Consider the following 25,883-nt stretch of genomic DNA (forward strand, 5'->3'; position numbering starts at 1 on the left):
ACTAGACTCGCTGGAGTGGCAAAGGATCAGGGTGGTGGGACGCTTTGGCAAGGAATGGACTTTTGACCTAGTTCCAATCTTGACAGCTCCAATCTCGACAGCACAGGAGGGGGGCGCGTTGGCGCCTTTGGTTATGGGAGGGCTGGCCTCTTAGGTAGATCCAATGGGACCCAAGTGAATGGTTTTGGCCCTTACGAGTAGGGCACTCGTACAGGTTCCCTTCTTGTACATGGCACACATTAGCCGAAGACTTCATATGATGGCAGCAGCCTTGCGGGAGCGTCATTGTGTGAAGCAGCATATTCCCCAAGGGGTCATCTCCCATTTTTTGTCACTTCTTTGGACTAGTGCAAGCCTTAGAAGATCTCGTATTTGTTCTGGATGGTGGCACATGAATGTGTGCACATTGGCCCTTCGCTAGAGCAAATGCGGGTAGATGGCAACGTTGCACAACCAGATTTTGGGAGACGATCTCGCATTGGGGTGCCCTTTCCCCAGCCTACAGGATTCAGGGCTAGTGGGTCCTCAGGATAGAGGCACATGATGCGACACCTCCTTCTCGCCCACGCCCTTTGCCCTCGCCATAGGATAGTGTTTGCCCAGCATCACTGCTTGGAACATATGGGCTGCCCGTTGTAGTTTGGTGATGGGAGGCCATCAGGTTCCCCCGGCAGCCACCCTTGTCGCCATCTAGTGGGATATAATTTGCACCCTGTGCACCATCTGGGAGCGTGGGACTTCAGGATGGCCTGTAGGTATCTTTTATGTTTTTGCCGAGCAAGGTATTCATTGGATGTACCCACCCTGGTTGTTAGCCCCTGTTCTAAAGATTCCCTAGGCGGAGAGCTGGGTTTTCTAGAAACATGCTGGTTTTTCTGACAGGCAGTTCTTGATTAGCACTTCCAGATTGCTAATTTGTATGATTGGCTTTTCAAGCCTTAATAGAAAGTTATTTTCTATAGAAAAAAACAGAATGCAAAGGTAAAGTTTACTTGCATTATATAGAAAATATGCTTTAGGAATCTAAAGAAAGTATTAGGACTGCTCAAGATAGAGTGCGATCATGGAAATTCACCACGATATTATAAGCTAGCTTCTCATTGCTGTAGTCCAAGATCTCGTATTTGTTCTGGATGGTGGCACAGGATACCAAAATAATAAAAAACATAAGAACTGGGAGATATTATAAGCTAGCTTCTCATTGCTGTAGTCCATGTCGGATCATTAAGAAGATTGATGATGCAGCTTATAACTAGAACTTAAAGTCCATCCTGTATTTCACGTCAAGTCACCTCAAGGAGAGCTTTATGAGGTCCCCAAATGACACATCACGGGCTAGGTAACGACTGAGGGGATATGAGCTTCATCCTCTCCAGCCATGGGGCGTGGACTCCTCAAAAGGCAATAGTCATCTCCAAGATCTCATGAGGATCCAAATGCATCTGTAATTCCAACCTGGCACTCAGCTAGCCATGGTGAAGCTGGCTTGCTGTGCCTTAATCCTCTTGACAGAGGCGAGTCATGACAAAGCGCACCCTCTCTCTCCCTCTCCCTCTCTCTCCCACAATCCCTCCACACGAGTGCCAATGCTGCACTACTCTGTATGGCATCCGCTGCCCATGTAGCCTAGCCATTCGGTAGAAGAGACCATCCCGATCTGGGTAATCATCTATCCTATCACCCCCTAAAAGGTCATATCTGGAATCCTCACCGCTCTCTAGGGCAGTCTTTAGTATAATCTTTCTTTCTTTCTAGTTTCAGAACAATTGGGGAAGTGGTCTAACTTCGTGGTGCCTACCAAGATGCATGTGACTCCTCTCTACATTGCCCAATCACCCCCATAGAAGGAATCCATTTGCTCTAGTCAGCTGTCATGTCAGCACTGTCCAAATGAGTGTTTGAACGACCTTGTAGTATGGTGAAGGCTTCCACCATTGGTCCCTTGCTTGGATGGAAAAGATGAACTGTACCCAGGAATTACGCTTTGTAGGCAGGCTGTCCAAGAAGGAGCCACCTCCTACCTTGTCCTCAGCAAACTCCAGATTGCTGAAGGCGTCTCCAACAACCAGAGTCTATGACTAGCAAGTAACTGGTGAGCTGTTGCTAGAATCATCCCTTCTGCTGTCTGCAAGTTGGAATGTAGCATTCAGGATCCCAATCCTGAGATTTGAGCAGCAGCCTTATTGTACAATGCAGGTTATGAACTGCAGTTGCCTCCCTCAGTTAGTTGTTTGCAGGTTGCTGGGGTCTTAGCATGGCCTTTGCAGAGACGGCTGGTGGTTGCTGCTGCCACTGCTCCCCAGTCTGGAGTTCCTCTTTTGTGCTGCATCGACTAAAGTTGGCCTTAGCCATTATTGTTTTTGAATTGCTTCTTTCTGGTGATCCTTGCAGGTTGTTTATGTAAATACAACCTGTATTTTTTTGCACCCAGCCAGGGTACTGCCTTGGGTGCAAACAGGGATGGGATTTGACTGTCATGTATCAGCCTGACTCAATGCCTGTGGGTCTGGTTTTCCAACAAGCAAGAAGGTTATGCATTTATTCTTTGAAATAAAGTACACACTTGGATTTAGAGTGAATTTTGTGTCTTTGTATTATTGCCTTGAGTTTGAGTTGGATTCTGTGAAACCTTATGGTCCTTACATCATTAAAAGTCTTGCATATTTTGTTTCAATTATGTAGTTTCTCATGCAAGCAGGTCTGAATGACATTTTTGGAAAAAATTCAGGATCGCCTGTTGGAGGTCATGAAGACTATGACTGACAGCTGTTGGACAGCGTCATGCGTAATCACGGCATCACATTTTGCCAACCTGTGTGGACGAATAGAAGATGCAAAGATTCTAAAAGCAGAATTAGTAAGAGCTAACAGAGGAAGATATTTTGTTGCAGATGGAAAGAATCGTATTGAGGTGTGATTATCTCATACTTCTTCAGATTTGAATACTTTAGTCGTTTGAGCTTAGTATGTTTTATGAGTGCACACACCTACATACTAAAACATATATGCGCGCACACACTCCACACAAAGCACATGAACAGATTTATTTCTTATAGTAGGGCAGCATTTTGAGAGAATTTCATAAGCAAGCCTTTCAATATATAATGTTGGTATTCTCAATGTGTATGCTTCCACTATACCAGGGCTGAGACATGTCTTTTGGAGGTGGCTTAGGGAGTCTCTTCCACAAGTTGACACTTGGATGTTAGAGGAGATTTCATTATGGTTGAATTCTCTGACGACAAGATCGGTCAGAGTGAGGGGGGACTATCAGACAGAGAGGATACAGTTGGTTGCTAATGCTGGACTTCACTGTGCATCTTGGTTGGATGACTTTTCTCATCTGGCAGACAGTCTACAGTTCTCTTGGTCGTAGGTCTCCCATGGCTCACTCTCCTTTGCCAAATTAGAAAGAAAGAAAGAAAGCAAGCAAGTTTACTAACGTCCACAAAAGATCGGAAAAAAGGGCTAAGGAGTGGGGCCACAAAAAATGGGCACCCATTTCCCAAGCCTGGTGTCTAAAACAAGAAAATAATTACATGGCATTGCAAGAAAGAGAACCCAAAATGTAAAGGGCAATGATGGGAAGTCGCTGGTCGGCCGCCAAATCAGCTATCCATGCGGGTGATTGGACCTAAGTATGCTGTCTGTGGGACCAACTCCACCCGTCGGCTAAGGATAGTCTAGATGATCTCATCTGATATTGGCTCTATATTTATTGAAAGAACAAAATCAGTGATGGATCGTTGCTGCTCATTAGCATGCCCAAATTGTCCAGTTCCTACCTCCTCCTCTATAGTGTTACTGCCACTCCCAAGGTCTACCTCCCCATGTCAAAGAGTAGAGAGGAGAAATATGCGGTCCTCACATGAGTGTCCATCGAAGGTCAAGTCTTGGTCAGTCAATGGGGCTTAGGCTAGAAAGAAAGAAAGAAAGAAAGAAATTTTATTAGAGTCTTTGGAAGACCGATGGGTCTATGAGACTGAAAGAAAACCTGATACAAATCACAGTAAGGGTGGAGCTATTGAAACGAGCATCATCACCCGTGCTGAATCCTAAGTCTCATCATACATAATCAAATACATCTGGATGTAACAATGAAAAGAAAAAAGACTGGAGCGGAGCAGAATCCTCCGTATGTCATGTCGCCTTGGCTGGTGCATAGGCGGTGATGGGATGTTGGTGCCCGTCAAGGGGTGCCGTGCGTCTCGGTCTCCTGGACGAGGCTTGACACAAGACAGAGCCACCGTGACTCCCGTGGGACGTATCCCGGGTCTAAACAATGACGGGAGGTCCCCCAGAGTGATCTGTGTGTCCCCTCGATGTCTCGTGTGTCGTGTTGCGGTCGTCGGGTCGGGGTCTCTGTCATGTCTGTGGCTAGAGACTGGACGATCAATGTCACTCGATGGGAAGAACTCTGTGATCTTGCTCTAAGAGGCATCTGATGATGTGGCCAAGCCGCGTCGCCCAAGTAAGTACTCTCTGTGTCGGACCCCCTCGTGAATGAAGGCCGCGAGGCATCTCTGATCTGGGTAGGCGAGGAATCTAGAAAGGAGCCCGGAGCCGTCTCTAAAGAGGCAGTGGTAGCGACCTCGGATCTCGTAGTACACTGGGCACCTGAAAATAAAATGCTCCTTCGACTCAACCTCCTGACAGTCGCACAATATGCATAAGCGATGCTCCCTAGGAATCCCCTCTGCTCTCTATGCAGAGGCGGTGTGATGATACCCGAAACTGTCCGATGGAGATCCGTAGTGAGTGAGGCATATGAAGCTCACTGTACCCCAGTGGTGTGATGAATCCCTCCTCCAAAATACAAAGACAGTAATCTCTATAGAAACTCAGCTTCACTGGTCGGCTCCAACCAGGTCCTAAAGGTGTGTAGCTGCAGGAGATCCTCTCGAATGACGTGGTTGGTGTGTGGCCCGATCGGGATAGTGGGTGGGAGTACTGGAGGGGCATCTAAACTGTACTGAAAAGGAGGTATCCTATCGATGTGAAACCCTAGTCTCACAAACCATCTGTGAGTCCGTGCATACCAGCATCGCTCGTCTCCCTCTGCTGCCAACCTCATGGAGGAATCGAGAGCCAACCATGGCAACCTCTGTCTCCCTGATGTGCAGTCCCCATATGATCTAACCCGGTGTAGATATGTGATGGTCTGAAAGGCTGCATCTAGTTGGAGTGGAGAAGCACCAAACTCGGCCTAAATGATGTGATGTGGTACAGACGGTTTCCCTCGGATCATCCGTGAGAGCATGAGGATCTGCAGGCGCTCCACCCGTGTCCACTCTATCTCTGACACGTGAGGCCCCCAACAAGGGCTGCCATCATACATACCGGCTGGTCAAACCAAGGAGTCGAAGAGAAGAGCCTTGGTCCGAGGGTCCTGGAAGTGGGAGTGGAAGCATTGTCTCTCTAGCCGAGCCAGTGAGGTGTATCCCCTACTCAGTCTAGCCCCCAAGTAAGTGTATGAGGATATGATCTCAACCGGTGACCCACCGAAAGTGAACTGCTTCCATTGCATGTTTGCTCGAGAGGTGTTAAAGATCATGACCTTGGTCTTGCCAAGGTTGACCTCCAAATCATGGGATAAACAAAAAGCATGCAATGTATCCAGGTGTCGCTGGAGCCCGTCGGGTGTGGACGACAAGAGTGCCACGTCATCTACATAAAGAAGAATCATGATGATGATCCCGGCAAGTGAGTAACCGGTCCCTCCGAACGCCCCCATGAAAGTCTCAAGCTCATCGATGTAGAGGCCAAACAGGGTTGGTGATAAGGAACAACCATGTTTGACCCCTATGGTACTCAAGATCTCATTTGTCCAACCTGCGCCTGTTCGAACTCAGCCTGAGACACTCTCATAAAGTGCCATGACTGCCCAGATGATCTCCTGATCAAATCCTAGTGTCTGTAGGCGTGTGATGAGATGAGCTCGAGGTACTCTGTCAAAGGCTTTGCGGAAATCCACAAAGCAGCAATATACCCTCTCCTTCCGTGATCTGGCCTCCTCAATGACACTCCTGAGTGTGAGTATGTGATCCATAGTCCCATGGTCTCGTCGGCCTGACCCTCTGCTCTGAGCCCTCTCATCTCTGCGAACAGGCTGACCGACGCATCCAATACAGCTGCATAGATCTTGGACATCACATGTCCAATCATGATAGTCCTGTAGTTACTCGGGTCCATATCCCTTGCCTTGTGGATGGGGGTGATGGTGTTGAGTGTCCAATTGCGGGGGAAACCAAGGCAAACAGCGTCATTGAATAGGTTTGCTACGATCGGGGCTAACGTGTCGATCCCATATGCGATAAACTCAGTGCATAGCCCCTCGTGATCCTTAGCTTGGCCATTGTGCAGTTTCAATGTCGCGTCCTTGACTCCTCCTCTGGTGAACAACGTGCAAGTGGTGGGGCGAGGTGTGTATATGAGATCTGGAGTGGGCTGGTGTGGGACATCATAAAGATGTTGTGCATACGTGTGCCAGACTCTCGTGTTGGTGAGGGGTGGTGGAGACCTACGCTCAAGGAATCTCCGTCAAAAATCCTTGCTGCTGCTGTATAAGATGTGCAGCAGCTCCTCATTTCGGCGAAGAAATGCTTGCTTCTTCTGACGTACGAGACGTCAGTACTTGCGTACCGTGTCTGGTGTGTTTGGGAGGTGACATCTGGTTTCAAGTCGGAGCTGTCGGCGATAAGCCTTGCACTCCGCATCGTACCAGTTGTTGCAGGGTACAGAACCAAGAGGTGGTGGTCTAGTGGACCGTGTGGTGTGGGGAAAGATTTGGAGGACAGCCTCGTGGAGTCTGCGACTAATCAAGGCAGCACGGTCCTCTATGAGTGGTATGTGATCGATGTAGGTTAGGAGCCTGTTTAGGCGTCCAGAGTAGGCCGGTGAGAGGTTGTGATCAAAGTGTATGTCGTGGTAGGTGTCGTGCTTCCTATGTGGTGTGTGTGGTGTGGCTAAGCGTGGGGTGGCGATAGTGAAGAATAGGTATGTGTGATCAGCTCCTGGAGGGAGTGGTGCTACGGTGAAGTCGGTGATACATGAAGTGAAGGTAGGGGATCCCATGATGTAATCTACTACACTAGTGCCCCCCCGTGTGGAAAGCAAGTAAAACCACCTGAGGAGGGCCATAGGTCAAGCCCATTGTAGATGATGAGATCATGCATCCTGCCCAGATCAAGGAGCGCATGTCCATATGGTGTAACAGGCCCATGTCGGTCCGATGAGGTCCTGGTCATACCTGCTCCATCTAGGTCCATGTCTGGTAGCATGATAGAGTCGTCTCGGAAGTCCAGGATTGGTGCCTGGCGCATGCTCGTCCTGGCGTTGAAGTACCCAACAAGGAGAACTTCCCCGCGGGCTGAAAGGTCTGGGATATCCTGATGTAAGGGTGCATATGGCGATGTCTCACCCTCCTCTAGTGCCACTCTGGCGAAGTGGGATGTGTCTAGCGGGAAGTAGCATATTGCTATGAAAAGGTCACGGGTGTTTGTGCGTCAGATCCGGATCCACATGAATCGGGAGTGTGTGTCCTTCCTCTCAATGGAGATGGCTCCAACGAGGGAAGACTTGTACAATATTGCGACCCCGCCTGATCCTCGGACTCCTCTTGTATCCTTCGTCTCATCCCTGAAGGCTAACTCCCATGTGTAGCCACTGACTATCGGTAGTGGACGCTCTGGGCTCTGGTGTGTCTCCGTGTAAAAGACTATGTCTCGTCCTGTATAAGACTTCGAGAAGTTCCCTGGGTCTGACCATAAGGTACCATTACAGTTCCAAATGGTGTAGGCTAGGGTCTCGGAAACCTGAGTCTCATAGGTCCCGTCCCCTTAGGGGGTACGGGTGGGAGCTCGACGGGTGCCGGTCAACAACATACCATCTCGGACCACGGCCCATTTCCCCTCCTTGCGGGCAACATCCCGTTGCTACAGAAGAACTCGTCGCTCCTCAATCTGTAGTGGTGTCAAATCCTCGTCCATGGACAGGGTGGGATGCTCTCATAGAGCGGCTTGGCGTCAGAGTGTCGCTAGTCGAGCATGTGAAGCTCTGAAGTGAATGACTAGGGGCTGCTCTCGGTCGGGGTCTCTCCCAACACGCCATGCTCCCTCTATGCCATGGTCAGGGACCCCCATGGTGGTGGTCACAAAGGTGATCGCCTCCTCCATGGGCGTCATAGTGGTGCTGGTGCTGTCTCGCGTGATCCCTCGTATCCGGATGTTGAGGACCTTCGAAGCCCTTTGCTGCTGCTCCTGTATGGCGGCTGAAACGGTTGCCTTTGCGAGCTCTCGTTTTGCCACATCCACCTATCTAGTCGTCTCTGCTATAGCCGACTATATTGTGGCTATCTGTGTCTCCATCTCTGTGACTGGGGTTCCTCCAGGTGCTGCTTTGAGGGTCTCGAGCTCCTCTCGAAGTTGTGTGATGTGGTGTCTGAGTCCCTGGATAAGGGTGCCTTGCTCATGTATAATGCGGGCCAACTCTTGGGTGTATCGGGCCTGCTCTTGGGTGTAATGTGTCAGCTCTGCTTGATGGGCCCGGAGGCTGTGTATCTCAGCCAATAGGGAGTCCCAAGCATCTGGTGGGGGCCTAAGATGTCCTGGTTCAGGTGGGAACTGGATCTCGAGAGGGGTTGGAATGAAGGTGGGCTGCTGAGGTTGTACTGAGGGTGGGGACAGCATGATCTAGGCAGGGGAGTGGTATGTAGGAGTAGCAAGGCCAGACGAGGTGATGAAGGGTGGCTGACTGAGAGGTAGAGGTGATACGAGGGGAAAGTACTGTGGAGCCGTGGCCAGTGGGGCCAATGGTGAGGCTAGTGGAGAGGAGACCTATGATGATGATGCAGGAGAGGGGGAGGAGAGAGGTGGCGTAGATGATGAGGCGGATGATGGTGGTGAAATAGTGGTGGTAACCATAGAGGTCGAGGATGTGGTGAGCGGCATGGGCTTTGGGTGGGCCCCTTTCTTCTGGGCCGTGGTGCTGTCCAGTGTCAAACCGCTCCGGTTGCTGCGTTTGTTGAAGTCCTCCAGACTGAGTTGCTTTTGTGTTTTTCCCTTTTCACCGTTCCCCTTCCCCATCTCCACGCGTATGCAAATATGGACCGAAGGGTCTCCCGCCTAGTCTCCTATCCTCATCCCCCTGTTCCCTTCATTATGGGGGAGGCAGCAGCGGGCAAAGAAGGGATTGCAGGAGGTCGGAGCTGTTTGGGGGGAACCAAAAAAAAAAAAAGGGGTCGGAGCTGCAAGCGGGGGTTTTTAAAAAAAAGATGAGCGAGGGGGGGTTGGGGGGGGGGGCTGAACGAGGGGTGGGGGGGGGTAGCAAAGGGGTAGCGAGGGGGTAGCAGCGAGGGGGTAGCGGAGGGGATTCAGCGAGGGGGTAGCAGAGGGGATTTAGCGAGGGGTAGCGGGGGGGTAGCGGGGGGGTAGCGTGGGGGTAGCGGAGGGGGAGCGAGGGGGTAGCGGAGGGGTAGCGGCTGAGCGAGGGGTAGCGGAGGGGGTAGCAGCGAGGGGGAAGCAATGAAGAGGAGGTAGGTGGTATTCTATCAAGATTTGTTTCGACCCAGTGTTGCTCCACCTTATGTTGACATCTAAACTGGGGGCCACCAATACATCAGAGTCCCAAATTTCATGTTTTAAGAGATAGAGTTTGTGCAAGAGTTTCAAGATATCTGGCTATCAAACGACAAACTAGAGAGGCATGGATGGTAAGGTGTTGCTTAAGTGGAACATTAACTGCGTTCATTTCCAACTCGAAAGAAACAAGGTTGGCACATAGTTGACATCGCCTGGCCCTTGCGTGCAAGCAATTCTTGCATGGTATTCTTCAATGCACACGATGAGTAGCTGGTTAGGAAATGGTTAGCGAGTGTGGGCTGGATTTTCATGGTGGACCATCATTGTCAGCCCACTTCTCCGATGGTGAGGGGACTTGTCCAGATTTGGGATCATTTCCACCCGGCCCTCATCTGAGCAGCCACATCCACAAGGAGGAGTTCGCCAAGCAGCTACTTCATAAACCTGTAGTGTAATATCACAGTGTCAACCTTGGTAGTGAGCCGAGATCCAGATTGGCAGGATGGCAATCTCAGGGATTTTCTAGTATTGGTGACTGGTTCAGTGGTGGAGGTCGGGAGATCACAAAGGAGACCATCATTCATAGATATGGACACTTGCCCAAGTTGCTAGGTACTAGACTCCATATTAAGAGAGCCATTCCATATTGATCCTCACTATCCTTAAACGGTCAGGGTGTTTCAAAGAGTATATGTTTAGGAGTGAGAGGACAACCAGCACTTTTCTCATACTTTACCTCAGACACTTCTCACATACTCACTCAAACATTGGATCAGGAGGATTTACACTAGCAGAGGATGGCATATCAGATGCTTGGGGAGTGTTTGGCGTCCCATACTACGGTTGCAGCAAAGCCCAGGTGGAGGCTACGGGATGTTTCAGGAGAGACCTCTTGCTGAGTTGGACTAGGACCCAAGGTGGTCTTGGGCAGCTTCCACTGCTTCAGATTCTTTTGTTCCATTCTTTCATATTCTAGTAGGATTGGATATAGGATTCAACAGTGAGCCACCCATCATCTACCCGGACTTTAGAGCATCATTGATCGAGTTTTTGGTCTCACTTCTTGGGGATAATTAGGACTAAGAAAGCCTCATACTTTCTTCGTATTACTATTCATAGAGTATTCCAGTTGTTCAGCAAATGAGCAAGCTGTCCCTATGTATGAGATGCCAACTTGCAAAGGAATCTAGCAAGCATTGTTTGTGGAGTTGCCATATTGCCAAAATGGCTTGGATAGGAGTCTTCAGATTATTCTCATACATCACTCGTGAGTCCTACACTCTGATGTGGGGAGTAGCTCTTTAAGGGTTTTTTCTCTATATGACTCCGAATGAGTCTGAGTCAGATGACCATGCCTTCTTCATGCAGCAGCGTTATAGATGTAGCCCTAAAGATCTTACCACCATGGAGCCTCAAGATTTGTTCTTACTTCCCATCACGGCTCAGGACCACTACCCTCTCCATAGATGGGCTCGGCCTGGGAGGTGGTTTCCAGCATTACTTTATGGTGGATGTGGTGTTTAAGATGTGCTCAAGTCATTGGTGGACACACATCCACTGCTGATGATATACTAGGTTCCATTTGGGCTGATCTCATTTTAGTATCCCAAGTCATTGGGAGAGATGCACTAGGACTTTTGAGAGAGATTGATAGCATTCATGAGGACTTGGGATAGTTCCTAGTTCTTTCACGATACTCCACTTAAGATGATGTGGCATTATAGACCGCCCCCTTGGTTCTTTGTTCATATTGTAGAGGCTAGGAATCGAGTTCTCATCTCTTTGTTAGAAAAGTCACTGCCCCACCTGTGAGCCCCCATTTTGAGGGGACAAGGGGGCAGGAGACTGCATGGAGGACTGCGCCAGCATGGTATGGAGGCACATGGAGCAATACCAGGACCAGCCAGCAGCAGCAAAAGGCCACCAGAGGGGGCCTATTCATAGGCCAGACCAGCCAGGCCTGGTCGGCCTAGGTTCAGCCCCAAAAAGGGCCCTGACCAGGTCGGTCTTTACAGACTGGATTGACTGGAAAAGTCGGCCAGTTCTAGGGGCTGGCTGCCCTCCTATTTAAAGCCCCTCCCTCCCCACACTTTTCTCATCACCTGCACTTACAGCCTTGCACACAGGCAAGCGCGCAGAGGGAGAGAAGTGGCTTAGCATTTAGAATATATCTGAGTTTTTTGGCTATCTCTTTCTCCGTCTCTCTAAGTGTTGTATGAGCTAGATTGGTAGTGAGGTGTGAGTGATTCTATCCTCTATTTCCAACATGGTATCAAAGCTAGGTTCACAGCTCTAGACCGCAGTACCTCAGCAAGTAGGCGACTCCAATTGACACTCGGGTTTGGTGCGTGGTCAAGTTCTATTTCCAACGTGGTATCAGAGCTAGGTTCACAGCTCTAGACCGCAGTACCTCAGCAACTAGGCAACTCCAATCGACACTCGGGTTTGGTGCGTGGTCAAGTTCTCAGCAGCAAATTCAGTTTCAGTTTACTGTTCTTTATTACAGCAAGGATGGAGGACAAAGATGCTATTGTTGCCTCTTCAGCCGCTTCTCTTCCTTCCTCCTCCAAATTCCTCTCATTCACCATCCCGAACTTCGGAGAGTCAGGGAAGCTAGACGGGTCGAACTACCTGATCTGGAAGATGAAAATCTGGAGCCATCTGGTGGCACGGAATTTGTGGAAGCTAACAACAGGGGTGGAGGCAAAACTGGAAGACTTGCTGGACAGCAAGGGGAAGATGGTCATTCCAGTAGATGGTGAAGAGATTGAGAATTGGGAAGAGAGAGATGCCCACTCCCTAGCATTAATCATTGCGACCACGGTGGACTCTGTTGTTCCACACATCCAGATGGCCGAGACGTCTGTAGAGGCATGGGCTATCCTGAAGGATTTGTATAAAACTGACAATACATCTTGAATTCTGATGCTCCAACATCAACTGTACAATCTGGACATGACTGAGGTAGACAATGTTCATGACCATCTGACAAAAGTCAAGGTGGTAAGGGACCAGCTAGCGGCAGTTGGTCAGAAGGTAGATTCAAGTCATCTGGCATTGTTGACTTTACACAAGCTACCTCGAAGTTTTAAGAGTTTCGTGACTATGGTCATTACTAACCTTCGAGGAGCTTGGGCCTTTACTATTGTGTAGGAAGAGGCTCGGGAAAAATTGTTTACTCAATCGAACGAGAAGGCTCTCGTGGCAAGGGACAAGCCCGGCAAGGGTAAGTTCAAAGACTCCAAGAACAAAAGCAAGGCCGAGGATGGAGAGAAAAAGAGGCAGATGAAGTGCTTCTACTTTGAGAAGCTTAGTCATTTTGCTAAAGAGTGCCGCAAGAAGAAGGCAGATCTCAAGGAGTCATCCAAGTCCAAGGAGGAGCCAAAGACCGAATCGGCAAACGTCACGACCGCCGACCGGCACTCTCTTCATCATCACCGAGTATTGCTCCACTTATGCAGTCAGTGAAGGAGAGGAAGGTTGGTTTGTGAACAGTGGAGCTTCAAAGCGCATGTCCAACAAGGAGTGGTTCAAAACCATGGAAGGTACGCATCTCGATTGCAAGGTCATTGTGGGGGATAACCGGTCATGCCCTGTGAAGGGTGTCGGCAGTATTCCATTCATCACGACTGCAGGAAACGAGGAGTTGATTTCCGGTGTACTGTATTTACCGAATTTGTGCAAGAACCTGTTGTCTATTAGTCAGATGGACAAGCACAATATGTCGGTATTCGACAACAGCAAAGTCATCGTCACATCCAAGGCAAACAAACAGGCGGTGGCTCAAGGTGTCAAGGAGCATGGGCTATATCAGCTCAATGCTATGTTGGTGCACGGGGACAATGGCAAATCCAAATTATGGCATGAGTGGTTCGGTCACGTCAACTATGGCACTCTCTTCGAGATGCAAAAGACAAAGATGGTGGATGGACTTCCACCGATTGCAGGTAATGATCGTGTCTGCAGGGCTTGCATGGAAGGCAAGCAACACAGGGACAAGTTCCCACAGGAGGCCTCATCATGGGCCAAGAAGCCGCTTGAGTTGGTTCACGGTATTCTCTTTTACTAGTGGATGATTTCAGTCGCATGACGTGGGTATTCTGCCTGGCCAAGAAATATCAGGCTTTTAAGAAATTCAAAGATTGAAAGGCCCAGGTAGAGAAGGAGAGGAGGGAGGTAATCAAAGCCTTCCGCACCAACAGAGGGGGAGAGTTCACTTCTACCGAGCTCAATGGATTCTGCAAGAAGCACGGGATTAAGAGACAGCTCGCACATCTCAACAGAATGGAGTTGCTAAGAGGAAGCACTGGACCGTCACAGAGACAGGGTTGACCATGTTGCGAGGGAGGAATCTCTCGAAAGCCTACTGGGGTGAAGCCGTGAACACTGCGGTTCACATCCTCAACAGAACCAAGACCAAGGCTATTGATGACAAGACTCCATATGAAGCTTATTATTGTAAGAGGCCCACCATATGTCATTTAAGGGTTTTCGGTTCTAAAGCATTTGTGCATGTGCATAAAGATGAGCGGACAAAGCTCGATCCCCATAGCCGGAGCTATATCTTTGTGGGATAAAGTGAAGATTCCAAGGCCTATCGCCTATTTGACTCGGAAAAGAAGAAGATCCTTATCAGCAGGGATGTGATCTTTGAAGAGACCGAGCCACAGCCTGCCGAAGAGGTTCTAGAACTTCCAGCATTACCCCCACCCTAGGTCACCATCCCAGGGAGCAGATGGAACACCTCATTTTACGCATGGGGATCGGTCCACAGTTGTGTCATTGAGAGGGGGTGTTGGAAAAGTCACAGACCCACCTATGAGCCCCCGTTTTGAGGGGACAAGGGGGCAGGATACTGTAGGGGGAAAGGGGCTAAGGCTAAGTAGCTGCATGGAGGACTACGCCAGCAAGATGATTACGCCAGCATGGTATGGAGGCACATGGAGCAGTACCAGGACCAGCCAGCAGCAGCAAAAGGCCACCAGAGGGGGCCTATTTATAGGCCAGACCAGCCAGGTTTGGTCTGCCCAGGTTCAGCCCCAAAAAAGGGTCGGTTTTTACAGACTGAACCGACTGGAAAAGTCGGCCAGTTCTAGGGGCTGGCAGCCATCCTATATAAACCTCCTCCCTCCCCCCACTTTTCTCATCACCTGCACTTACAGCCTTGCACACAGACAAGCGCGCAGAGGGAGAGAAGTGGCTCAGCATTTGACAGCATCCTTTGGCTGTTTGTACATGCTCATCCGTTGAGCTTTTGTCTGCCCACGTTTGTGGAAGAATATATCTGAGTTTTTTGGCTCTCTTTCTTCGTCTCTCTGAGTGTTGTATGAGCTAGATCGGTAGTGAGGTGTGAGTGATTCTATCCTCTGTTTCCAACACTCTTGTATAATTTGTTCTTGGAGTAAATTACTTCTGACTGTTTTTTTTTTTTTCAAATGACCAAACAGAACATAGTGATTGACTAATATAACATCTCTCTCTCTCTCTCTCTCTATATATATATATATATATATATATGTATGTATGTATGTATGTATGTATGTATGTATGTATGTGCCTTTGTTAGACTAGAATATATCCAATCGTACAAATTTAGTATTTTTGTTGTTCTAAAGTCCACAATTCAACAAAGAAAATAAAAGAGAAAACAAAAGAGAAGAAAAATGAGGTGACAAAATTTTTTGAAAAACAAAAGGTAAACATACTTAGCAAGCAAAGCAACACCTATATCCTCCTTGGGCAAACCTAGTGCTTACTAATATATATATATATATAGTATTCTTAACTTGAATGGATGATGTAAATCACCCTGCTCGTCACTAATGTGCCCTCTAACATGGTGTCTGCAACCCATCTAGTAGAAACCCATATGCAAACCCCATCATCTAATGGACTCCAAATAGTCCTACTGTGACACCTGATGAGTGATATGCATTTGTCAGTCCTGGCTTGTGACCTTTTATGTTTCTGAATAAGTACAATATCAGAAAGGAATCCCATAGGGATGGACTGAAGACAAACTTTGAGAACCTGCAGTCTAGACACTCTTGTCCTATGCCTATGATGTATCTGTGGCTGCTGAAGCCCCTCACATTCCATGAAATAATAGACAATGTAGACAAAAGATGGAAGTGAAAAAGCGCCAGTGCCATCAACATGGATATCTCCTGAGGAAAGGACAATCTATAAACTCTCTTTGATCGAGGGCTATACCTGACTTAATTAAAAAATGATAGCATCCTCAAGTGAGAAGGTACTCTTTCTCAATGCCAAATCGTGAATGTCAAATCAATGTGCCCAATGGTCTAAGAGAATGTCGCCGTGGACCATGAAGAATAGAAAAAGCAATGCTTATCCTTGGGAGTCCTGGCCAAAGTATCCGTTGAAATAAGCGAATATGTAATCCAACCGGACCATGGACAACAGAAATCTATGTCATGTGCATCATCTACCTAGCAATCTCGCTATGAATCTCCTCTGAAGCCCATTTCACACTCCCATGTGATTTGAAACCACCTGAACGGGAGTGCAAGTTATGACCCTCCTCGGTAGAAACTATGGAGCCTAGATACTCCTCTAACTCACTGGACTATCTATAAGAATTTGGGATCAGCTTGAGTCTCAGATAGCCCTCGGCCGTAGTATCTAGTGACAAGTGAGACCGGAAGGTAGAAGGGAGATCTCTATCTGCCAACCTGCTACTTAACCTAGAAACACTCATCTGCTGTGAATCCCCTCCCAAATTGGAAGTAAGACCTAAAGTGAGAGACTGCATTGGAACCCCGGTCCCTCTCTTGGTATATGTGATCTGAGGCTCTAGGACATGTATCGGGATGTCAGTAGTGGGCTGTAATTGTTTCTCACCATCTTTGATGCACGCAAGTCCCATAACTATGAGACCACACGTGCATAAGACCTATGACCAGCTGAGGCAATCTGGGGCTCAAGCATATTCGACAACCTCAAAACTCATGGGGGAGTCCTGCAAGACAGTCCTCATAGGTGCGAATATCAGGATGTAGTGATGAGGCTAACAACAAGAGATGAGAGCCTGAGCAACTCCCCTGAGTATCCCTTGTGGTAAGGATGTGCTAAATCGCCTACTATTGGGGAGGAAGCCCATTTTTCCACAATGTTACAACTGGGACTTCTTGAGACTGCGGCATGAGAGGAGCACCTTTGAGACTCTACTTAGAATCTTGTGGTGATGTCGTGATTGGAGCCAACTCTGATCCTATAGTAGACCATGTCTTTGTAATAGGCATACATCTCTGTCTGTGTCTCTGTCTGCCAGTCCTCCTAGCTCGATGCTCTCTTTGAAGAGTGACCATAACAATCTCTGGTGGCCCCAATGGCTCAGTGACAATTATTGTTGGCTATAGAGGCCGTGCAGGCACAAGAGACTCAGGAGGCACATGAGAAACAGGAGGTAAGGGAGGTAGTGATGGCTGTGGAGGCTCAAGGGGGTACAATAGGTGTAGGTGGTAGCCGAGGCTGTAGAGGCTCTAGAAGTGTGGACACATGACTGTCAGGAGGATGGCTAGTAGAAGTATCCCCTTGTCTCTACTTGGCATGGGTGCGAGGGTGTCTACTCTGAGTATCCCTAATGAAGTGCCCTCTTCTACGGCAGAAGAGACACTAGTCTGGAAGGCCCTCATAAGTAACCCTCTGCTTTTCCTGAGATCCACTGCTAGTGGAGTATGTGATGCAAGGGCTGTGGCAATGGAAACTCCGAATTGAGTCTCACCGTTGTGGCTTCTGACCCTGGGAGAGTCTGAGCATAAGACAATTCGGCACCTGCAGAAAGAATCACAGCACTTATGAGACTAGCCAGGTGGTCCACCACCCTACAGCATGAACTGATCTCATTAGGGAGCTCCGCAGGAAAAGGATCCAAATTCAACCTGTCTGGGTTCCGTGGTGGCCGTGAGGAAGCGTTTCCGCCATGGCCAAAGGTGAATGACAATGTTAATTGTGTACTAGCAACTTTGTGTGCCTACTCAGCAATTGGCAAGCCAAATGAGAAGTACTCCCTGGTAAGCAGCCTGAACATCATGATTGTGACACCCAACTTCGCCATGTTGGTGTACAGCCAGTCTCGAAGCTGCTGGCCTCTGCTCGAGAGGAACCCAATGAGGTGTCTGACGAAAGCCCTCCTCTGCTGCATCAATCAATTGCGCAATATCTGGAGGGAATGTAACAAGGACCTTGACTTCCTCAGGCTGAGTGACTGGAGTGGCATTACTGTCCTCTATTGTCGCATCTTTTGCCAACCTGAGGGTGAGAAGCTGCTGCTGGAAAAGATGGAAAAAGATATGGATGACTCCTGCCTGCGTGAACCACTCAACAACACTACCTGCTAGTAGTGTTTCTGCCTGCCTGCAGGGTGGCAAGTGTGGAAGGGATGGTGATGAGAGTGGAAGGGTGGCGATGAGTATGGAGATGGCCATGTGAAGCCACAGCTCCTCGTCTAGGTGCAGCTTGTTGGTCATTTCTCAGTGTATCTACACAGCACAAGTACCTACACTAGCCATACCCATACATGTGCAGAAGACTAGCCCAACAATCACACAGGCACATGCATGCCTGCATGCATACGCACATCTTAGGGAAAAGCCAACAATTCAGGTGACTTTTGTAAGAAAGGCTTTTTGCATGTTGTTGAACGCACTCTGACCCAATCCAGACATTTCCAGACATTTCTCTGCAGGGCTTGTGGCTGAACATTTGATCGTTTCGATTCAATAGAATTGGTTTTATCTGGATGATACTACCTGAAACAATGCACACATGCACATATGGATTTAGAACTTGACTTGGAGGAGGTTTGACTTCATTTGTTTGGGTAGCTTGGGCCAACATATGGGCTTGATGCTGCTATTAAGATTCTCATAATGCAGAATAGGGAGATTTGAAGCTTCCAAGTATGGCTTCAAGGCTAGTAACAATGAAACTCCTTCCGCGATTATCAGAAGGTTTAAATCTGTGCATGACATTGAAAGATGCTCACATGATTTTGTATTGCAGGGCTTGAAAATCTCTTTGACACAAGACCATGTACCTGGTATCTCAAAGTTGGACTGTTACATGCTGCATCTTTATTCTACTGTGGAAAAGCTTCAGATACAGATGGATCTACTGGAGAAAGCATTCATCAAGTGAGATGTTCTTAAAATAACTAAATGCTAAATTTTGACATTGTTTGGTCAAATATAACAACAAAACTTTCTAAATTTGTACGATTGGATATATTCTAGTCGTACAAAGGTATATATATAAATAAGAAATCGCTGACACTGTAGCTTTTCAGATGCAAGAAGGATGCAGTCAAAGCTCTCCAACAAAAGGACAAGGCTCATGCTAGACGGCATGCTCAATCTTTGCGAGCTCTTTCAGCAAGCAAGTCGAAATGTGCTGACTTTCAAGGGAAGATAGAGGAACTTCTTTCCTTCGTTTCACAAGCAGAAATGACCAAGCAGGTTGTATAAAATTTATTTTGTATGGAAATGTTCTTAATGAGGATTTGCTAGCTTGATTAATCATCATTATGCTAATAGTATGTTCTGTCTACCCAAGCAGGTCTCAGAAGCGATGAAAGTTGGCAAAGACGCACTTAAAGAACACATGGTGCCTCTAGAAGACATTGAGGCTTGCCTTGATGAGCTCGATGAAACTATTTCACTACATAGAGAAGCTGCAAATGCACTTGGTATGTGATCCTTCTAAATATACGGAAACATTTTCAATAAGCTTGTTATCTTGTATCTTTCACCCTTGCTTTTTCATCAGCTGTCTACGTTGTCAGCTAGATTCTTGCCTTTTGTTGATGTTCTACATGTCATTTTCCAGTATGATCTCTCTATCTTGTGCTTCCACTATCCAACATATGCTGGTCCGCAAGGAAATTGTGATAAATGAAGCCATGTGTTTTGTTGGGAGAGCTTGTCTACTTAGGGGCACTATGGCGACGTGTTGAAGGTCACGAGTACCCATTGTATCACATTGTGCACAAAAGAAACATGAAGGGTGATATTAGAAATTTTAGTCCATTTTGTTCATTTCATGGTTCATGTATTGGAATGATGTCATCATGCTGTAGGCATGGGCTATGTGAGCAACAGTACCATCGGTTACTTAGCTTGCAGGGCAAGCTACAAAAAGAGCTTAGGGTTTCTAAATTTAGAGAACTGTGAAGATGTGTCAATGACCAAGCCACAGAAAATGGAATTGTAGTCCTGTTCTTTCTTCAGAAGGGCATCAAGTCTGCACTAGGTAGGCTTTGTAATGAAAATACTGTCTCATGTGCATTTCCATCTCCAACACAGACAGCTACAAAAGATAGTAAGATTGTTTATTTGATTTTTAACCCAAAATTTTCATCTTCTTGATCATTTTCAAGAACTACATGGGCTTACAAGGGCAATATTTAGTGGCAATGGCAAAGATTGATCTACTTTTCTTGCTATTGCAAAAATTTCCCCTTTGTAATCATTTGATTGCTTGGTGCAGGATCTTTTACTGAAGGAAATGACATCGATGATTTGGATTTAGAACTTGCAGAGCTTGAACTAGAAGACACATTTGAGAAAAATAAAGAAATGACGCAAATTTCCATGGTGAAGGTTGAGTACATGGCTCATGATGAAGATCAAGTGCAGCCAACTGCATCTCCAACTCCCTCAACAAATGTGGAAGCAGTTGAAAAGGTTATGAAGGGATTAACACTTGAGCCTGAACCTGCATAGATTTTTGTAATGAGTATCCTATGTAGTCATCCACAGGTGGAGTAGTAAATTTTGTCAGGGGTGCTCCATAGATTAAGCTGTTTATGGCGTGCAGTTACAGCTAAATGGTCTAGAACAAAAAAATAAATCTCCTCCTTGACAATTCAACAGCCACCTCATTCCTGTAGGCTCAGCACCCAATGAAGAGCTTGCTGCTCTGCTTTTGAGAAGAATGTTGATGGGAGAATCTCATGATCCTCAGGGAGTAGCGTTGGAGAACCCAGCACACCAATGGGGCTTACTTTCCGTTACTGGAACTGAAGAGAGATCCACCTGCATGATTCAAAGTGTTGCCAAGTTTTCACAAGTTCTGGAGTCACAGTGAGTCAACTTAAATATATTCTTGAGGTTGAGTTCATTGGCATTATGTTCCATCACCTTAAGTGCATTGCTGCAATTATAAGCCAAGGTTTTGAGATCCATTGAAAATGATCTTATCAAGAACAGAAAGGTACCCCTTGTGGCATTCAGTTGGAACTCGAGAAAGTCCAACTGGATTATATACTATATGATGCCTGTACAGTGTGAGGTTTACATTGTAAGAAAGAACATTGACGATTGTATTATGCCTTAAACAATTTGGGAAAATTATGAGGGATGACACAAATGGTTGGTATATGAGCTAAAAGAGTAGTTTCAACATTCATGAATATATGCCTTCTCCATCCTCATCAACTATAGTACTAGGTCTGTGAGCGCTGCATGTTGTCCATCTGGACTGTTTTCCCTGCGGCCTGTATTGTTTGTATATATGCATGCCTTTTGTATTTCCTACATGCTTATTGTCCTGAAGTTTGGGAACTAAGCTATGCTTTGCATGTACATGTTCTCATTAATATGAATGCAAGTATCTCTTGCATTTTTCGCCCATGCTGCAGCTGGCTCGCACTAATTCTGTCATTTTGGGCACCTTTTCCTAGTGAGCACACTGCAGTAGAAAATCTGTTTTTGTGGATTAAGACTATCAAGGACTGCATTTTATGTATCTTTTCTCTACAGGGATTGCTTGAGTCATGTATGAGTCTAATGTTTGCCTGTGAGAACACAACGTGCAGGGGTGTGTGAAAATAGGATGCCACTGTGTAAATATTTATGCAATGTCACATTACATTTGCATGCTAATAGCATTAGGTCATTCAAGGAAGCATATCAGATTTTGCTAAGCATAACAAGAAATTTATGCTACATTATGAGAGGAAGTCTGATAATGACATATTGCGGGGGATACAGGAATGGTCTTGACACAAGAAACATAGGAAAGTTGAAGCAAGTTCTGAACTGGTTTCCATGAGGGTTGACAGAAAAAATAAGGATGGATGGTATAAGAAAGACACAATGTAGGGTCCAAATGGCATGTACGTGTGTCTCACTCACGCGCATGCACATGCGCACACTTTTTTAATGCAATCGTATGCAGACACACGCGCGCGCACGCGCACAATGTGAAATGTCCATGTGTGTGTATGCATGTATGCATGTGTATATGTGTATGTGTGGCGTGTGTGTATGTATGTTGGCCGTTGGTGTTAGTCCAGGAGTCCAAGGGCAGTAGTCCAAGAGTCGATGAAAGTCCAAGAGTCCAAAAGTGGTAGTCCAAAAGCCAATGGTACTCTAAGAGGCCAAGGGAGGGAGTCCAAAAGCCAGTGGTAGACTTGAGAGTCCAAGGTGGTATCCAAGAGGTAGTGATACTCCAAGAGTCCAAACTTGGCAGGTAGCAACATGTCCTAAGCTCTTCTCCTCCAAGTTGCTAGGTGTCGAACGGGGTTGAGCTTGTCGGATTGCATATGGTATTATTTCAAGACTTTGCATAGTTGGTGTTTTAGTTAAGATTTTGTAGTAAATCTATGTTGAGATAATTGAGAATGAAAGTGGGATGGTTTTGTGGTTTTGCTTTAAATATGGATTTGTTGTAAGCGTTCTATGTGGAGAGCTATGACAAGCATAGAATGTCATATATTTAGTTTAAAATGAGGTGTGTCGAATTTTAGTCAAGGGATAAAAAATCTATCTAGAAAGTATAAAGATAGAGGTTTAGAGAGAAAATTTCCATCCTTGAGATGTTCAGAGGGAGTTTTGGGTTTCGTCACTTCCTTGCACGCTCACTAAGAGGCTTAGTGAAAGATGGCCTTAAATACAAGCAAAGCTATGCGGGGCTAGTTGACACACGGTAATGTCTTGGACTATCCCTTAGATTATTGCTCAAACGGGGTTACCAATTCCCCTAGATTTATTTAATTACCAATCCTTAGGTTATGGATGATTGTGAAGTCGAACTTGTGTTGTTATTTTCTTTACCCAACTTTTGTGGTAGAGGTGTTGTGATGTTTGAGTTGTTGAGGTTGTTGTGGATTGTCGCATTGATTTTTTGATTTGTATCCAAAACTCCAGTGTCAACCATTCTTTCAATCGACAAACAGATTGTCCTTCAAGTGACGAGATGTGTTACAGCATTGAAAGAGGCAACTTGTAGTCTAAGCATCTATCTTGTGATTTGGATTGTAGCTTAGTGGGGGCAGATGGTTGATTGATGGGGGGACTTTAAGGATTATTGCCAATGTTTGACTATATTTGGCACTAGTCGTAAGGTTTGGATCAATGTTGTCTGATCCAATTCTAATATGAGTGCACCTTGGTTTGTCCATTCCATTTTGGAGTACTTACGAATTTTTAGCCAATTCGAAGGCGCTCCACGTTCCAACATGTGCGTGCTTGCATCCCATTTGTGTTGATGCAATGCTTTTGAAGCAAGCTAGCGCTATGAGGTACTCTTCTTTGAACAAGTCTTTCTCCAATTGGGTTGTGGATCTAGTTTGTACATAAGGGCTTTTGTTATTTGCTCATTTTGGGATCCCTGTGATGCACGATTCTCCCCTACTCTTTTTGTCTTGATACTTTTGCTAACATTCTTCATAGGGTTGCTTGGTATTGGTATCCTTGTTAATTGATTTGCATCATTGCCACTTTCTATTATGGGTGTGTGATTTAGGGTCATCTTGACCTTGAGACTAATCGAGATCACCATTTAGTGTACTTGGGCAATTGGTAACTTAATGATTATTTTCAAGTGGTGAAGGATGCAATGGAGAGGATCCAGGGGTAATCTAGGAAGGGTGTGTCAGATGACTTGAGATTCTTGATACTCTTAAAGGTAGCTTTGGAAAGAAGCTACAGGTTATCGGGTGATTAAGTTTGGGATTGTTAGATTAGTTGGAAATGGTGGGAGGCATGAGCAAAGAGAAGGAGTTTAAGGCTTGGATTTCAAGGAATGTAAGGAGAATGGCAGTACATCATGGAATGTAAGGAGGATGATAACATCATCAGGGAGGGATGTGAGAAGATTGGAAAAGAGATAGGTAAGATTTAAGGGTAGGTCAGATGTGACATAGGCCATGCATTTCTCAACCTTTTCTTGTTTTGCTGATATGATGAGTTTCAACATTGGATAATTATAGCTTCTGGAGGAGGAGGATGGCTTTCGCAACAAACAAAAAAAGACCAACGAGAACATTGAGAGAAGTGGACTTGCCCCATAAGCCATTCATAGTCGGTGATGGCATCATATTTCATCCTTGTGTATGAGCTGAGAGACACGGTACATGGTACATTCTTGTCATTTTTATCTAGATGTTGACATATGTCTCTATCTTTTCACCAACTGGTCATTCCCTATTGAGGATGGGTAATGCATTCAAGACTTTGAGTTGCAGCTCCTTCCAATAGATTTATGCTTGACCATCAACTTTTTCAACCCCTGAAGGCTTTTCACAATCTCTTGATATAGTGTTTTTGTGCTTTGCAGAAATAGTTTTGTCCTTTGCAGCTAGAGTTCTAGTTTTGAGATAATTGCCTTTTGACTTTGTAGTTTTCTACACTTCTCCTTATACTTTTGGTATGTGGATATGTAGGCAATTTTGAGTCCCCTGAACTATTGAGCTACTTTGTCTTGTGCTAGGAGTTGTTTATCTGGCCCTGTCTAGTGCCATACTAGCAAACAATTTTGATATTTTTTGCATGTATTGGGTGTGATGTTACATGATTTGAATGGTAGCTTTCCATGCCTATATTGCTGACGTAACTTACTCCCATGCATTCATGATGGATCTTGTCCCTTGCTTTGTGTGTCAACTTGGGTATGCCTTCAAGAAATTTGCTCTATTGCTCTTGTGGTAGTGCATTCAGAGCTAGAGTGCTAACATTCTCTTGCGCCATATGGATATGTATATGTATACATATACGTATATGTATATGCATATATATGTGTATATGTATGTGTATGTATGTATATGTATATGTATTTGTGTGTGTGTGTGTGTGTGTGTGTGTGTGTGCATGGGTGCGTGCGTGTGTGTGTGTAGATTAAAAAGTCCCATCAATAATTGAGCCATATAATTAATTTCATCAATTGGATAAAAAGTAAAAAAAGGGGAACATATAAGGAAAAATCTTTGAGACATCTAAGTTGAAAAATGCAACAACTAGAGTTTGCAAAAATTTCCACCAAAATTATGAACAGCTTTACCTAGAAATATAGACAACCATGTGGATTCTTAGATAATTAAAAAAAAGTTTAAGTCACAAGTGGAGTAAGACATGGGTTGAGAAGGGATTAGAGAAGGTATGGGAGGATTAGTGTGCTTGGTGTGTGGGGTGGTTAAAAAGAGAGTATAAAGGGGAGATTTTTTTTTTTGGGCAAAAAAGAGACTTCTATTAAGTATTAAAGAAAACCGTTAGAGCAAGCTCCATATGGGAATACGGAATACACCATGCAATGCATGAAAAGCTCAAGAGTCAAAAAGAAAGGATTCGGGCTGAAAGTGCCATCTCAATCCGATAGCAACCTCCGAGAAAAAGGGATAACCCCTCCAAACTCAAAGAAATACAGTCCTCCTAGAAGAGGCTGCCCACGAAGGGCCCTGCATGCTAGCCCATATGGCTATAAAAGTGTGAACTGTGTCACTCCAAATACCCATGAACACCTGTGATGGGTGTATCTAGGTGTCATCCAAGGCCTCTGTGCATCTGGCTCTCCAAATGTGCCAAGAGGAAATGCTAGCCAAAATCTCCCAAGAGGTGTCCACTGAAACATGTGAAGCTCTGAAAGGAATATGTGGTACATCCTAAAGAGAGCAGGGCTTTATCACCTGCTGACGGTGGATCGAGAGTGCCCAAGAAGAAGGCTCACCCTCATAAAACAACTGGGGCCTAGTAAGGGATAACCATGCGACCGAGCCCCAAGTCATGAAGAAAGGGGAAGTATGAAAAATGCTGAGTATGCGAGCAACTCCTTTCCAAACAATTCTCGCTTGATTGTAGTCCCAAAGGCAATGTCACACTGACTCCTCTGCAGAATGACAGCAAGGGCAAGTGGGATCAGCCCCAAATCATGATCTCCACAGGTTCACTGCAATCCCTTCATGAATAGAAAGCCAAAAGAAAAGAGTGATCTTTCTATTTCTGAGGGATTTCCAGAGCCTCCTCCAGAAATTCCTACGCAAATCTGCGGTGATGAAGAAGCTATCCC

General features: G+C 46.2%; 1 protein-coding gene across 6 annotated transcripts in view; it reads left to right on the forward strand.

The window, feature by feature from the left end:
• Positions 1-20,965, forward strand: part of LOC147902315 (SNF7 family protein) — a 69,579-nt gene extending 48,614 nt beyond the window's left edge. For 3 of the 6 annotated variants that reach the window (XM_087373502.1, XM_087373507.1, XM_087373508.1), the window contains 6 exons: positions 2,729-2,911; positions 18,606-18,736; positions 18,889-19,057; positions 19,158-19,287; positions 20,088-20,284; positions 20,565-20,965. In XM_087373502.1, the coding sequence (XP_087229628.1) occupies positions 2,729-2,911; positions 18,606-18,736; positions 18,889-19,057; positions 19,158-19,287; positions 20,088-20,284; positions 20,565-20,687 (933 nt within the window). In that variant the 3' untranslated portion in view covers positions 20,688-20,965. Of the gene's footprint in view, positions 1-2,728; positions 2,912-18,605; positions 18,737-18,888; positions 19,058-19,157; positions 19,288-20,087 lie in introns of all 6 variants that reach the window. The other 3 variants (XM_087373505.1, XM_087373506.1, XM_087373503.1) reach the window with 3 other exon arrangements.
• Positions 20,966-25,883: the final 4,918 nt, after the last annotated feature.

This window comes from Dipteris shenzhenensis, chromosome 4 (assembly GCF_047967505.1).
Source record: "Dipteris shenzhenensis isolate YYH24624 ecotype China chromosome 4, Dip_SZ_1.0, whole genome shotgun sequence".
Classification (NCBI taxonomy): Eukaryota; Viridiplantae; Streptophyta; class Polypodiopsida; order Gleicheniales; family Dipteridaceae; genus Dipteris; species Dipteris shenzhenensis.